The following is a 14,175-nucleotide window of genomic DNA, read 5'->3' on the forward strand; positions in this document are numbered from 1 at the left end:
AAGCACAGCAGTAAATTCCTTCAATTACACCTTCTTCTCTCCACAGTTATGCCCGAGTACACATGTGCAACCCTCCCTACTCCCCCTCAGGGCCTCAGGCAGCTGGAGTAGAGTTTAGCTGCCCAGCATTCCCAAGACCTTGATGTTGTGGCCTGTGTGTGGTAGAAGGTGCAAGACACTATCTACTTGATGTTTTGCCAGGAAGTGGATCCAGATGCTGGTTCCAATGCTGACTTCACTGGCTGCTGCTATGAAAGTGGCTAAGACAGTAATGAAGGAAAAACACTGGGCATGGGGCTCTCCCATATCTTCTGTGTAGCATTCTTTCAGTATCTCCAGGCAGAAAGCCCAGGAGAACCCTCATCTCTACAGTGCTGAAGGCCACTTACCAGATCTCTACCCTCCATCAGGCTGCCTGCATGTTCTACTGCACAAGTAATGAGGATAGTTAAAAGGTATACATGGAGCTCAGTGCAGTGGCTCATGCCTGTAATCCTAGCTACTCAGGAGGCTGAGATCTGAGGATTGTGGTTTGAAGCTGGCCAGGCAGGAAAGTTCCTGAAATGTTTATCTTTAATCACCTAAAATCTAGAAATAGTAGAGCACTAGCCTTAAGCAAAAAAACTCAAGGATGGTGCCTACTCTAAGATGAAGCCCTGCAACTAACAACAACAACAACAACAACAAAAACCCAAGACAAAAAAAAAACAACAAAAAACCCCCCCTCAGCATTGCAGTTTTATAGTCAACTTCGGTTTCTGAAACAATATGTAAAATCAAAGGTAATGTTTTATAGAACGGAAGTATACACACACACACACACACACACACACTCTCTCTCTCTCTCTCTCTCTCTCTCTCTCTCTCTCCTTATCTCAAAAGATGAGGTGACTCAGATGCTTAGATTCAACAAATCGAAGTTCAATGTTTGGAACTGATGATCTACTATTCGCCAAAAATCCATAAAATATTTACACCAGACAGACCAAGATTAACTCTCCTGTAAAAAGAAATAAAGAAGTATTGTAGGATTGCTTGCTAAGCACTGGAAATCTTTGCTAATAACAACAACCAGAATATTTGAATAAGTATATGCTTAATTGATGATGCTTAATTGATTAAGGAAACTCTGCAGCGAATTATGATCCACACATTTTATCAGGCCAATGCAACCCAAGAATTCCAGTAAACAAGGACATGTCAATTGAATGAAAAGAAAAGGTCTGTAGAGAAATTTGCTGCTTGATTTTGAATAAAATTTACTAATTATTAGGAATGCTTTAGTGAGTTTGCATATGTTCATTAATTTGATGTATCTTAAGCCATACTGCACGGGACAAAAAGACAAATCTATTTATATCCTAGGGAATAGTACAATTGTATTTAAAGTTTATGGAAGGAGAAGAGAGCTACAACAGAAATAAATTACTCATCTAAGGAAGTAAGAAATAACAATGTCTAATCTTGAAGATTAAGGGAAAGAGAGTGAGCTGTGTGCTTGTTTATTTGGAAGTAGAAGTCTTACCAGAAAAACAAACTAAAAGTTTGAAGCAGCTGCCTTTGTTCACCAGGCCTTGGGAATATAGAAAACTGCTCATTTTTGTCAGGAGCATAGAGTTAAATCTATGCCTTAAAATTATAAGAATATAGTTATTTGAAATTGGATAGGGAAGGGGGGAATACCAAGACGGGGGTTGGGGGTGGAGGGGAGGGTAATGGGGACCAAGACATGTGAAAGGGTATCAATATATGTGAATTAATGCATCTTCTATCTGGCAAATATCATAACCCTTTTATTAATTACAATAAAAAATTATAAGAATATATTAACCATGGTCAAAATTAAAAACATAGCTACGATATGAAAGATACTCTTTCCCTATTTCTTCATACTGCCATAAACAACGTAAGTGATTAATCTTAATATGACAGGAAATAACATTTTGTCTATGGACAAATACTTTTCTGAGAAAATCTTTAATGATTCTGCCCATTTTACTGTCCTTTTCTGTTCTAATTAGTTCATGTGTGTCCTTTATACATGATAGATGGTTAACTTGGGTTGCTATGTGTTGCAGCATAGTGCTCTGTCTCAGGTTGTCATTTGGCATTAAACTTTATTTATGGTATGTTTTGCTGAACAGAACATTTAAATTACTGCGTAGTCAAGTCTGCCTAGATTTTTTTCCACCTTTCGGAAGTAAAACATTCATTCATCTAATTCCAGTAACTGCACAAACACCTAGCAATTGATAATGTATTTGGATCAATCGGCACCTTCTTTATGGTCTCACTTCCAAATGGACTTTATTTGAGCCACTAATTTCCTTTTAAGTTAAAGGATGCTAGTTTTTTCCTTCCCTCCCTCCCTCCCTTCCTTCTTTCCTTTCTTTTTTTTTTTTCCCCTGAGACAGACTTTGGCTTTAAGAACGACTATTCTTCTGTAACAGACTTCCAAGTTCTAGGCTATGAAGCCTAACTTTAACTACTTGTTTTAGAAAGTATTAGATATTAGAAAGAGTAATCAGTCATATTAAGCAAGTTAATAATTTTAAAGGTTTTCTCTTTGGTTACAAAGAGAAACAAAATAAAATTTAAAAAGTCTTAGTTTTATTCTAGAATATTTCTAGAATTTCTTCAACATCTAGGTAAGAAGAAACAGCTAAGATTAACTTAAAGACTATTTCATTCTAACTAATGTAGCCAGTCTTTCAATATATAATCACACCCCCCAAATTATTACTATTGTTACTGCTGTTGTTGTTGTGTTTGCCAGTCATAGGGCTTGAACTCAGGGCTTGGGCACTGTCCTTGGGCTTTCTCAAGGGTAGTGTTCTACTGCTTGAGCCACAGTACCACTTTCAGCTTTTTCTGTGTACGTAGGACCGATAAATTGAACCCAGGGCTTTGTGCATGATAGGCAAACACTCCCAGCCAAAACCTGAAATTATTGACATACATTATTTTTATTGGTACTGTGTCTTTGAAACTTGTTATATACTTGAAACTTTCAGGAATCTCAATTCAGACTAGTCATGTCTCAGTCCTCAAGCTTGAGAATATGTTTAAATCACAAACTTAAATAGAAGTACATCCATCAGCAATGAAACCCAGCACAGGTATCTTCTGCTAGCCCTTCCTTCCCATGATGTGCCCTCAGCCCTGGGTGCTCAGTATGACAGACAGACCAAAGAATACAGGTCTTTAGATACTCAGGTAACACTAACCAGACTGCCTTGGCATCGGCAGGGGTCCCCTTATTTTAAATAGTATTTGATTATTGTTGAATTATCAAAAAAACATAATAATTTAAGCTTGTAGTAATACATGAACTTCCTTGTAAGTATGTAAACAGTTTCAATGGACTATTTTTTCCACAATAATTAACAGTCTGAATGAGTACTGATCAGCACTCTGGAAGGGTAAATGGTTACAAAATGTTTTGTATCTAAAATACACAGAATGATTTGGGGGAAAAAATAAAAACCAGATTCTTAAGCTTATGGTTTTAAAAAATGATCAGGGGCTGGGAGTTTGGCCTAGTGGTAGAGTGCTTGCCTAGCAGGCACAAAGACCTGGGTTCGATTCCTTGGTACCAAATACCTAGAAAAAAAAATGCCAGAAGTGGTACTGTGGCTCAAGTGGTAGAGCTCTAGCCTTGAGAAAGCCCAAAGACAGTGCTCAGGGAGAGTTCAAGGCCCTTGACTGGCAGCCCCCCTCCAAAAAAAACCAAAACAAAACAGTGGAGTTGGGTGCTGGTGGCTTACACCTGTAATCATAGCTACTCAGGAGGCTGAGATCTGAGGATCATGGTTCAAAAGCAGCCCAGGTACAAAAAAAAGTCCTTAAGACTCTTCGATTAATCACCAGAAAACTGGAAGTGAAACTGTGGCTTAAGTGGTAGAGCGTGGCTTAAGTGGTAGAGCACTAGCTTTGAGCTAAAGAGCTCAGGGACAGCACCCAGACCCAGAGTTTAAGCCCAACAGATTAAAAAAAAAAAAAAAATCAGCAGCAAGAGTATGATTTGAGGCCGGGAGTTTGGCCTAGTGGTTAAAGTGCTTGCCTAGCATGCATGAAGACCCGGGTTCGATTCCTCGGTACCACATACATAGCAAAAAGCCGGAAGTGGTGCTGAGGCTCAAGTGGTAGAGCTTTAGCCTTGAGAAAGTCCAAGGACAGTGCTCAGGCCCTGAGCTCAAGCCCAGGACTGGCAAAAAAAAAAAAAAAAAAAAAAAAAAAAAAGAGTATGATTTGATTTATTGCAGGGCTGTCCCTGGGAAACAATTGTAAAGGCAATGATGCACTCCACTTAATTTCCACTAGTAGGAAAATACAAGTCTGAGGAGTTAATGGATTTGACCAAGATACCAGACACCACTGACAATAAAGCCATACTTAGAATTCAGTCCTCAAATCTTGTTATATAATGTTGCTATATGAAGAATATTAACATAGGAAGCAAAACAGTACACAATCTAGATGCTTATATTTTAGATTTATAAATACCTACCCTAGCATTCCTGACTCTTTGGTCTTTATTATGTACAGGAACATCAGCAATGTATGAAACATATTGTTTCTACCCTAGAACCAGAACAGAAAAGACAAGCTTAAAGTAAACCAAAAAGATTTACATAGGTCAGTTCAGAGCTTATCAATTAATACCTTTCAGCTAAAAATCTCACAAAGTTTCGACTATCGTTCTTTCTATAATGAGCTTAAGACTTTGTAGTAGAACTGGGAATACTGTGGTAAGACAGAATTTGTAATGAGGAACTTAACAGTAAGCAGAAAAAACAGACATTAAATTAAGAATTCCATAGCGAGGGGCTGGGAATGTGGTTTAGTGGTAGAGTGCTTGACTTGCATGCATGAAGCCCTGGGTTTGATTCTATAGATCTGGAACATGAGCAGGAAGTTGACATATTGATGGGGGCATGGTCTCATGGGAGGAAAATATTTGGTAAGGCTGAAAGAGTCTCAGGTTGGTGTGCCTACATATAAAATGTCCTAATGAATGGTATAATATGCCTCATTATAGAAGAGAGGAGCTAAATATAAATTTATTTTGTCTACAAGGAACTACTAGGTAGCTCTAAAACCAAGCTATTTTACTAAGCAATTGGCCTATAGAATAGCTCATTTATATTCTTAATTTACTGATTAACTCTTACTTGCTTACTCTGATTTAGGATGTTTTAAACTAAAGACTCTGGAGATGTATAATTTAAAAAAATGTTTCTCAAAAAATCTTGCATGAGTAGTCACAGGAACTTTAGTGGTCTAAAATATGTATGCAGTTACAAAGGTAAAATGTCGAACTTGAAAAAAGTGAACTTAGTGCCTCTATCTGAACATCTGAGAAAGAATACAATATATTATTATAGTCAATAAGTCATACTGTATACACCCACTAGAACTGAGGAGTCTGAGGCAGGAGGGTTTTGAGTTTGAGTCTCAGCTATATAGTGAGACATATATCTTTATTATCTTTAAGTAGCTGTATGAAGGGGATTACCATTCAACACAATGCATCTTGATCAATCACTCCTTTTATCATTCTCCCTCTTCCCTTCTAACCCTATCCCTCAGAGTGAGATTTTAGCTCAAATAACCCCAAATATAAACAAAAACAAAGTTACAAGTGGTGTGGGAGAGTACTAGTCTTGAGCAAGAAAGCTCAGGGACAGCAGCTAGAGCTGGAGCTCAAGCCCCACAACTGACAAAAAAAAAAAAAAAAAAAAATAAAGAGTCTGCTAACAAAAAAAATTGCAAAGTAATGACATAACATATCACGAGTACAATGCCTGTTTTTAAAAAGCAGCATGACAATATTCTGTGTTTTCACAGAGTACTGTTGAAACTTGGTGCTACTTAACAAACTGAACAAGTATGCTATCCTCTTCAATGCATTTTCTTTTTCTTTGGGTTTGACCTTAGGGCCTGGGCACTGACCCTAAACTGCTTTTGCTTAAGGAGAGCTAGCACTCTACCACTTGAGCCACACTGCTACTTCTAGCCTTTTCTGTTTATGTGATACCAAAGAATCAAACCCAGGGCTTCATGCATATTAGGTAAGCACCACTAAGCCACCATTCCCAGAACTCTTCAATGTACTTTCATGCCTGGAAAATCTGTACACATTGTGTGTGTGCACGTGTATCTGTACAAGCACTTGCACTAGGGTTTGGGTGCTGTCCCTTAGATTGTTTGGCTCAAGTAGACTCTATCACTTGAGCCATAAGCTCTACTACTGGCGTTTTGGTGGTTAATTGGAGTGGTTAAATGGAGTCCCGTGGACTTTGTTGCCTAGTATGGCTGCAAACCTTAATTAAACCAAATTTTAGCTACCCGAGTACGTAGGATTACGGGTTTAAACACGTAATCAACACTCAACTATAACTTTCAAAGAATGTAAGACTCTATAAACAATTTTATTTAAAAAATACAGAAAGATCAAAATTATAGCTTCCAAAAGGTAATAAAACAAACGTAGCAGGACACTGGCTGCTTATTCTTGTGACCCTGGATACTTAGGAGGCTGAGATCTAAGGAACACAGTTAGAAGCCAGCCATGGCAGAAAAGTTCTGGTGACTCTTATCTCCAATTAACCACTCAAAAACCAGAAACGAAGCTGTGGCTCTAAGTGATAAGAGTGCTAGCCTTAAGTACAAAGAGGTTCAGATATAGCACCAGAGTTCTAAGTTCAAGACCCAGCACTGGCAAAAAAAGAATATGAAAGAAGTACTTCCCGTTTTTTTCCCCAAAAGCTTACTATGCATTTGATAAACAACTTGATTTTCAAGTTGTAAAAAAGTAAGTCATGCATGACATTCAAACAGCAACTTCTCTATAGAGAAATACCTTTGGAAGATTATAGACATGGCGCTGGTAGATTAGCTCATAATGCGGTGGGTTGACAGCACTCTGATAAATGCAAAAAACATTCTCATTCGTAACATCTGTGAAGAAACATGCTATATTAAAAAACAAAGCCACTAGATTTTTCATGTGAAAAATCTTGACCCATTCTTTTAGGAGAGGCATGTACCTGGTTTATTTGGAGTCTGAACGAAGTGTTGAGAAGTAAAGGTTTTCCCATCTGGGTACTTAGGATGTGGAGGTAATCTGGAATCGAGGTAGGTGCAAAACACGTGCATGATGATCTAAAGATGAAAAACAATTGTTCAAAGTCAGCATGCAAGCCTAGTAGCAAAATGTCTTTTAGGGGTTGGTAGTTTGGCCTAGTGTGCCAAACTGGTAAAGAGGTAAAGTGCTTGCCTAGCATGCACGAAGCCCTGGGTTCGATTCCTTGGTATCACATACACACAAAAAGCTGGAAATGGTGCTATGGCTCAAGTGTTAGAGCTGTAGCTTTGAGAAAGCCCTAGGACAGTGCCTAGGACTGGCAAAAATAACAAAAACAAAAACACACAAACAAACAAAAGCTAGTCTATGCAGTCCCCATTACTTGTGGGGACTGGAGCATACGCATGCGGTACAGGGATGGATAAAACACCAAGAATGTCCTTGGATTCATACACTTGACCAAAGTAAAATAAAAAACTAAAGTAAATGGACATACATTCTTGAGTTTTTGGTACTGGTCTTGGGGCTTAAATTTAAGGCCTGGGTGCTGTCTCTAAACTTTTTTTTTTTTGGCACCAGACTAGTGCTTTACTAGTGGTTAATGGAGATAACAGTTTCATAGACTCTCCTATGGGAGTTGGCTTCAAACCGAGATCTTCAGTTCTCAGCCTCTTGAGTAGCTAGGATTATAGGAGTGAGCTACTGGTACTCAGCTTTACATTCAATTCTTAATTTGAATTTTAACACTTAAAAAATTACACAAAAACTTTTACGCTCCTTGATTTTATAAATCTAATATTAGAAATTGATAATCTTAAATAGAAAGAGATACATGTCAATATCATTCCCTGCCCACTACTCAATAAGGAGAAATGAAAATCCTTTCCCCACAATTTTTTAGGGCTAGTAAATTATAGTATATTATAGTATGCACTAATGGAAAAATTCTTAAATATTACAAAGGTGAAAAAACAATTTAATTTTATATACAGTAGGAGTAAAGCCATATAAAAATGTAAAAACAGAAAAGAAGTAATAATACTGGATGTTTGTGGCTCACAATCTATAGTCCTCGCTACTCAAAAATAAAGTTTTCATGAGTGATTAGGGCACTGTCCCTGAGCTCTTTAGTTCAAGGCTAGTTCTGAGCCACAGCACCATTTCTGCTTTTTGGTGGTTAATTGTAGGTGAGTCTCATTTTGTGTCTGGGCTGACTTTGAACCTGGGCTGGCTTTGAACCATGATCCTCAGATCTCAGCATCCCGAGCAGCAAGGATTACAGGTATGAGCCACCAGTGCTTGGCAACATGATTTTCTATCTTAGTTTCTGAAATCTTTTTTCTTATTTATTTCATAAATGATGAGATGAATTACTTGCGTCAGGTGATCAATTAGAACGAAATGTTAGTTAAAATAATAACACTAGACCAACAACAATAGAATTGCTTTGCTTCTTAGTCAGCAGGTGATTAATAGGTAACCACCTTTCTTGAGATTAGGCTGACTTCAGAACAAAAGATCCTCTGATTTAATCAGAGAATCTAATTAAATTTAATCAGATTTAATTTAATCTATTTAATCACTACCTGTTTCTTGTTCAGTTTCTAAATTCAAATACTCATACAATAGAAAAAGGAAAACAGAAAAAGCCAACATATAAAAATGGCAGACAAGTGTGGGCTTACAGCAGAGTCAGTGGGCAGGTCTGTATCCCATTTTCGCCCTTTGAAGTCGCCACCTCTGTTCCATCGAAACGAGCTCATACAGCCTCCTTGAGAAAGCTCTGTGCAACAAAGGTAGAACTTACACAGCTAAACATGTATAAAAGGGATAGGAAATTCAGTAATTGTAATTACTTGTAACTATCTATCTATCTATTTATCTATCTATCTGTCATGGGGCTTAAACTCTGGGCCTGAGTGCTGTCCCTGAGCTCTTCAGCTCAAGGTTACCACCCTACCCTTGAGCTATAGCCCCAATTCCCATTTTCTAGAGATTAATTGGAGATAAGAGTTTCATGCTTTGTAGTGCCTGTCTGGTTCTGAACCACAATCCTCAGATCTCAGCCTCCTGAGCAGCTAGGACTACAGGCATGAGTCACCAAGCTGCCACTTTTTTTTTTTTTTAAGATAGGATCTCCCTAAACAATTTCTACTCCCAGCTGGCCTTAAATTCAGCCCTGCTTTTTGCTGTTTATTCTAGAAATGGAGTCTCATGGACTTTTCCTAGATTGGCTTTGAGCCATGATCCTCCAGATTTTAGCCTCTTGACTAGCTAGGGTTATAGGCTTAAACCACCAGCACTTGGCTCAAGAACTTGAATCTCCTAGGTACTGAGATTATAGGAGTAAACCTGAACAAAGCTCACATATCAGTGTCCTACAATGAATAAAAATACTAATTTTAACACAGTCAAGGCTGTTTTTATTTATTCTTTGTGTGTGTGTGTGTGTGTGTGTGTGTATGTGTGTGTATGTGTGTGTGTGTGTTTGTGTCTGTACTGGGGCTTGATCAGGGGGACTTGAGCTCATGTTCCCATGAGGTTTTTTTCACTCATGCCTGATGCTCTTCTACTTGAGTCATACTTTTACTTCTGGCTATTTTGCTGGTTAGTTGGAGGTAAGAGTATATCAAGTTTGTCTGCCTAGGCTATGTCAAACCACAATTTCTCTTGAGTACCTAGAATTCTACGTGTGAGCTGCCATTCCCCAACCCCACCCTGTCCTTTTTAAAAAATTAAGTCTATGCAATATGCAATTGCCTCAGCCAGCCTGGATGCCAACCCTATTTATATTTCTTGCTGCAACTGTGCTAACAGGCACATATTACCATACTAAGCTTTTTCTGTTGAGATGGGATAATCTCAAATCTCATTCTTTTTGCTTGGACTATCCTTGGGCTGTGATCCTTTGAACAACTTTGTGATTAGAGGGCTATAACACGAGCCATAAGCACACAGCCTCCAGGGATGTTTTTTGAATTTTTTTTTTTTTTTTTGCCAGTCCTGGTTTTGAACTCAGGGCCTGGGCACTGTCCTTGGGCTTTCCAAAGGCTAGAGCTCTACCACTTGAGCCACAGCACCACGCCCAGCTTTTTCTATGTATGTAGTACTGAGGAATTGAACTCCAGTCTTCATGCATGCTAGGCAAGCCCTCTACCACTAGGCCAAATTCCCGGTCTCTGTTTTTTTGGATATTTAGTGTGCAAAATAGAGGATCTAAAAATTTGTTCAAGTAGAAGCCTTAAATCAAATATGCTTATAAAATATATGATCATAATTACATTTATGTTTTTACAAGGTTTTTTGTGCTAGGCACACACTTGAGCCATTTCTAATCCCCCAAACCAAATTTTCTCTTGTCATTGTTTTTCATTTGTAAAGTCCCAATGTCTGAAAAAGCTGTCCTTTTCCCTTTTAGATAGTTACCTTTGATTCTTTCAAACAAGTACTCCTGATTTGGTGTTAAATCTAGATATTGCACGATCGTATTCAGAGTGGGAATGAGAGGGGCTTTGACCAGGGCAGCTTGCTTCAAGCTAGTAATACTAGCCTCTGTTAAAATAAAACACAGAGAATAGGTTATTTTTCATGAAGGTCACTAAAACAACCTAAAATGCTCTTCTTCACTTGTTCAAATAGCTGGCTCCTCACTGTCAATCAGGTCTTTACATAATCAGAAAGACCCTCCCACCCACAGATACTTCCTGGCAGATATCAACCCTCCTCTGGGTGTGATTAATAGCATCCTCTTGTGTTTTCCTCAGCAGGTACAAGGACATTCAATATCATTAACAACAGGAAAAAACCACACCATCATAAACTCTAGATTACATAAATGTGTTAAAAATATGACAAATGTAAAAAATAATACAATCTATTCATAAAAGTAATGCTATAAGCTGGCTTAGTGGTAGAGTGCTTGCCTAGCATGCATGCATGCATAAAACCCTGGGTTCCATTCCTCAGTACCACATAAGCAGAAAAAGCTGGAAGTAGCACTGTGGCTCAAGTGATAAGAGTGCTAGCCTTGAGCTAAAGAAACTTAGGGACAGTGTCCAGGCCCAGAGCTCAAGCCCCAGGACTGGCAAAAAACAAAAAACCCCGGAAAACCGAGTCTAAGCCTAAGCCACGCAGGTGGCTCACACCTATAATACTAGCTACTCAGGAGGATGAGATCTGAGGATCGTGGTTCAAAGCCAGGTTCAAAGCCAGCTCGGGTACTGCAAAGAGCTGAGAGACTCTTATCTCCTGGGAAGTGGGGCTGTGGCTCAAGGGTAGGGTGGTAGTCTAGAGCTGAAGAACTCAGGGACAGTGCCCAGGCTGAGTTTAAGCCCCATGACCCACAAAACAAATAAACAAACCAAAAAAACCAGAAAACTAATGCTATAGCTGGGCGCTGGTGGCTCATGCCTGTAATCCTAACTACTCAGGAAGCTGAGATCTAAGGATCACAGTTAGAAGTCAGCCTGGCAGTAAGGTCAGTGAAACTCTTGCCTCTAATTAACCACCAAAATGCCAGAAATAGGGCTGTGGCTCAAGTGATAGAGCTCCATCCTTCAGCAAAAAGAAGCTAAGAGACACACCCAGGCCCTTAGTTTCCACCCTGGACCAGCAAAAGTAAATAAAAAATAAAAACAAAGTTGGGCGCAGCGGCTCAGGAGGCTGAGAGATCTGAGAATCAAGGTTCAAAGCCAGCCAGGGCACAAAAGGACTTGAGACTCTTATCTCCAATTAACCTCTAGAAAACAGGAAGTGGGGTGGGGTGGTAGCTTTGAGCTGAAGAGCTCAGGGATAGATAGCACCCAGGCCCAGGGATAGGGCAATAGCCTTGAGCTGAAGAGCTCAGGGACAGAGCCCAGGCTGAGATCAAGCCCCATGATCCACAAAAATAAAAATAAAAACTAAAAACAAAGTACTCATAAATATTATCATAGGAAAAATCTAAAAAATATTAATTTTAGGTGAAAACGGCCAGTTACAAAGGCCCAAAGACTGAGTAATATCACTTATCTGACATATGCAAAACAGGTCTACCTGTACAGACAAAAATCAGACTGGCATAATACAGGCTGAAGTGAGTAACTTGCTAAAAGGTGTGGAGTTTCTTGTTTTAGGTGATGAAATGTTCTAGAATCAACTGTGTTGACAGTTGTATAAGCACCTTTTGTTGCATGTTAAATGGCAAATTTTATGGTAGATAATTTACATCTCAAACTGGTACATTTAAAACACACTAAGTATATTACAGACATATAGTTTTTCTTCTTTACCTAAAGTTGTTACATAGTCCTATAGAAGAAGCAGCGTTCACTTGGTGATTTACTGAACATAATCAAATACTGGGTTCAACTTTACATACCTCCTATTTGTAGCTCTGGACAGCCCATTCGTCTCATCTGGGTGCTTACAGACTCAATCTCTTGTACAAGAGGCACTAGTATAGTCTCATTGATCCACTATGAAGATAGGAGGCATTTTGTAGTCATAGTTTTCAAACATTTCTCAAATACTTTCACAAATAACTCTAATAATAACATTTTAAACTCTTACATTTGAATTAATTTATTTATTTATTTATTTATTGTTGTGGGACTTGAACTCTGGACCTAGGTGCTGTGTCTGGCTACCACACTACCCTTGGGCCTGGGCGTTGTCCCTGAGCTCTTTAGCTCAAGGCTACCCCCCTATCCCCAGAGCTCCAGAGCCACTCTTCTGGTTTTCTAGTGGTTAATTGGAGATAAAGAGTCTCTCAGACTTTAGTGCCCAGGCTGGCTTTGAACTGCACAGCATAGTTGAATATTAATAGTATTATAAAGTATAGTAAAAACAGAAAAAAAAGGCAATCATCTGAAGTCTCAAGAGCTAAATAAATATATTAAGTAAGAGTGCATATTAACTAAACTATACCTTAAAACTATATGCCTGATTTTTTTTGAGGGGGGGGGGATGGTGGTCATGGAGACTTGAACTCTGGGCCTGAACTCTGTTCTTCAGCTCTTCAGCTAGAAGGCTAGAACTCTACCCCTTGAGTCACAGCACCACTTCTGGATTTCTGGTGGTTAATTGGAAGTAAGAATCTCTCAGACTCCTATGGCTCAGGTGGCTCATGCCTGTAATCCTAGCTACTCAGGAGGCTGAGATCTGAGGATCAAGTTTCAAAACCAGCCTGGCACAAAAGGACCAGAGACTCTTATCGCCAATTAATCTCTAGAAAATAGAAGTGGGGCTTGGCTCAAGGGTAGGGTGGTAGCCTGGAGCTGAACTTAGGGACAACACCCAAGCCCAGGAGCACACGGACAGCATCCAGGCTGAGTTCAAGCCCCATGACCCAACCAAAAAAGAAAAGTCTAAAGAACTCTATTTCAAAACACAGTAGCCTAAGGAATTTTCAGATGAGAAACTGCATTTGCAAGTAACTAACAGCAGTGACAAATTTTTGTATTTTAAGCACATATTAGAATTTTTAGATTCATTTTTAATTGGCCATAAAGCAGCATACAGCTTCAGGCTATCATCTCACTCATTTAACATGCATTACATGCAACCTACTTGCCAGCTACTCTGTAACAAAACTAAGATAGCCAGGAAAGTGCTTATGACTCTTGCCCAAAAATTCTGACTGAGTAGTTCTAGAACTGGACTAAAACTTTGTTACTGGGCTCAAGTAATGCTCCTGTTGTTGCTTCTTGAAGAGCTGGGACTATAGGTAAATTTTTGCTTTATTTTTAATTAGGTTTTAAAATTTTTGTCTTTATTATTATTTTTTGTGGGTCATGGGGTTGTTTTCGTTTTTTTGGTTTTTAACTCAAGATCTTGTCTCAGCCTCTTGAGTATTGGGATTACAGGCATGTGCCATTACACCTAGCTAGTTACCTTTCTCTCTTAACATCCTATTTAAATTATACTAAGTAGACAGTGTCAGTGGGTAGCTCACACCTGGAATCCTAGCTCTTCAGGAGGCTAAGATCTGAAGACAGAGGTTCAAGCCAGCCCAGGTAGAAAGGAGTCAGTGAGCCTTTTATCTCTAATAAACTAATCCCCAAAACAGTTGGAAGTAGAGCTTGGGATCCAGTTGTAAAGCCCTA

At 39.0% G+C, this 14,175-nt stretch overlaps 1 protein-coding gene across 2 annotated transcripts in view; it reads right to left on the reverse strand.

Annotated features, from left to right (window-relative positions):
* Positions 1–725: 725 nt before the first annotated feature.
* Positions 726–14,175, reverse strand: part of Tmem209 (transmembrane protein 209) — a 30,663-nt gene continuing 17,213 nt past the window's right edge. For both annotated transcript variants that reach the window (XM_090333293.1, XM_090333296.1), the window contains exons 9-15: positions 12,450–12,546; positions 10,517–10,642; positions 8,776–8,873; positions 7,053–7,167; positions 6,866–6,963; positions 4,511–4,584; positions 726–1,000 (exon numbers count right to left, since the gene is read on the reverse strand). In XM_090333293.1, the coding sequence (XP_090189419.1) occupies positions 946–1,000; positions 4,511–4,584; positions 6,866–6,963; positions 7,053–7,167; positions 8,776–8,873; positions 10,517–10,642; positions 12,450–12,546 (663 nt within the window). In that variant the 3' untranslated portion in view covers positions 726–945. The remainder of the gene's footprint in view (positions 1,001–4,510; positions 4,585–6,865; positions 6,964–7,052; positions 7,168–8,775; positions 8,874–10,516; positions 10,643–12,449; positions 12,547–14,175) is intronic.

This window comes from Megascapheus bottae, chromosome 5 (genome assembly GCF_031878675.1).
Source record: "Megascapheus bottae isolate mThoBot1 chromosome 5, mThoBot2.hap1, whole genome shotgun sequence".
Taxonomy (NCBI): Eukaryota; Metazoa; Chordata; class Mammalia; order Rodentia; family Geomyidae; genus Megascapheus; species Megascapheus bottae.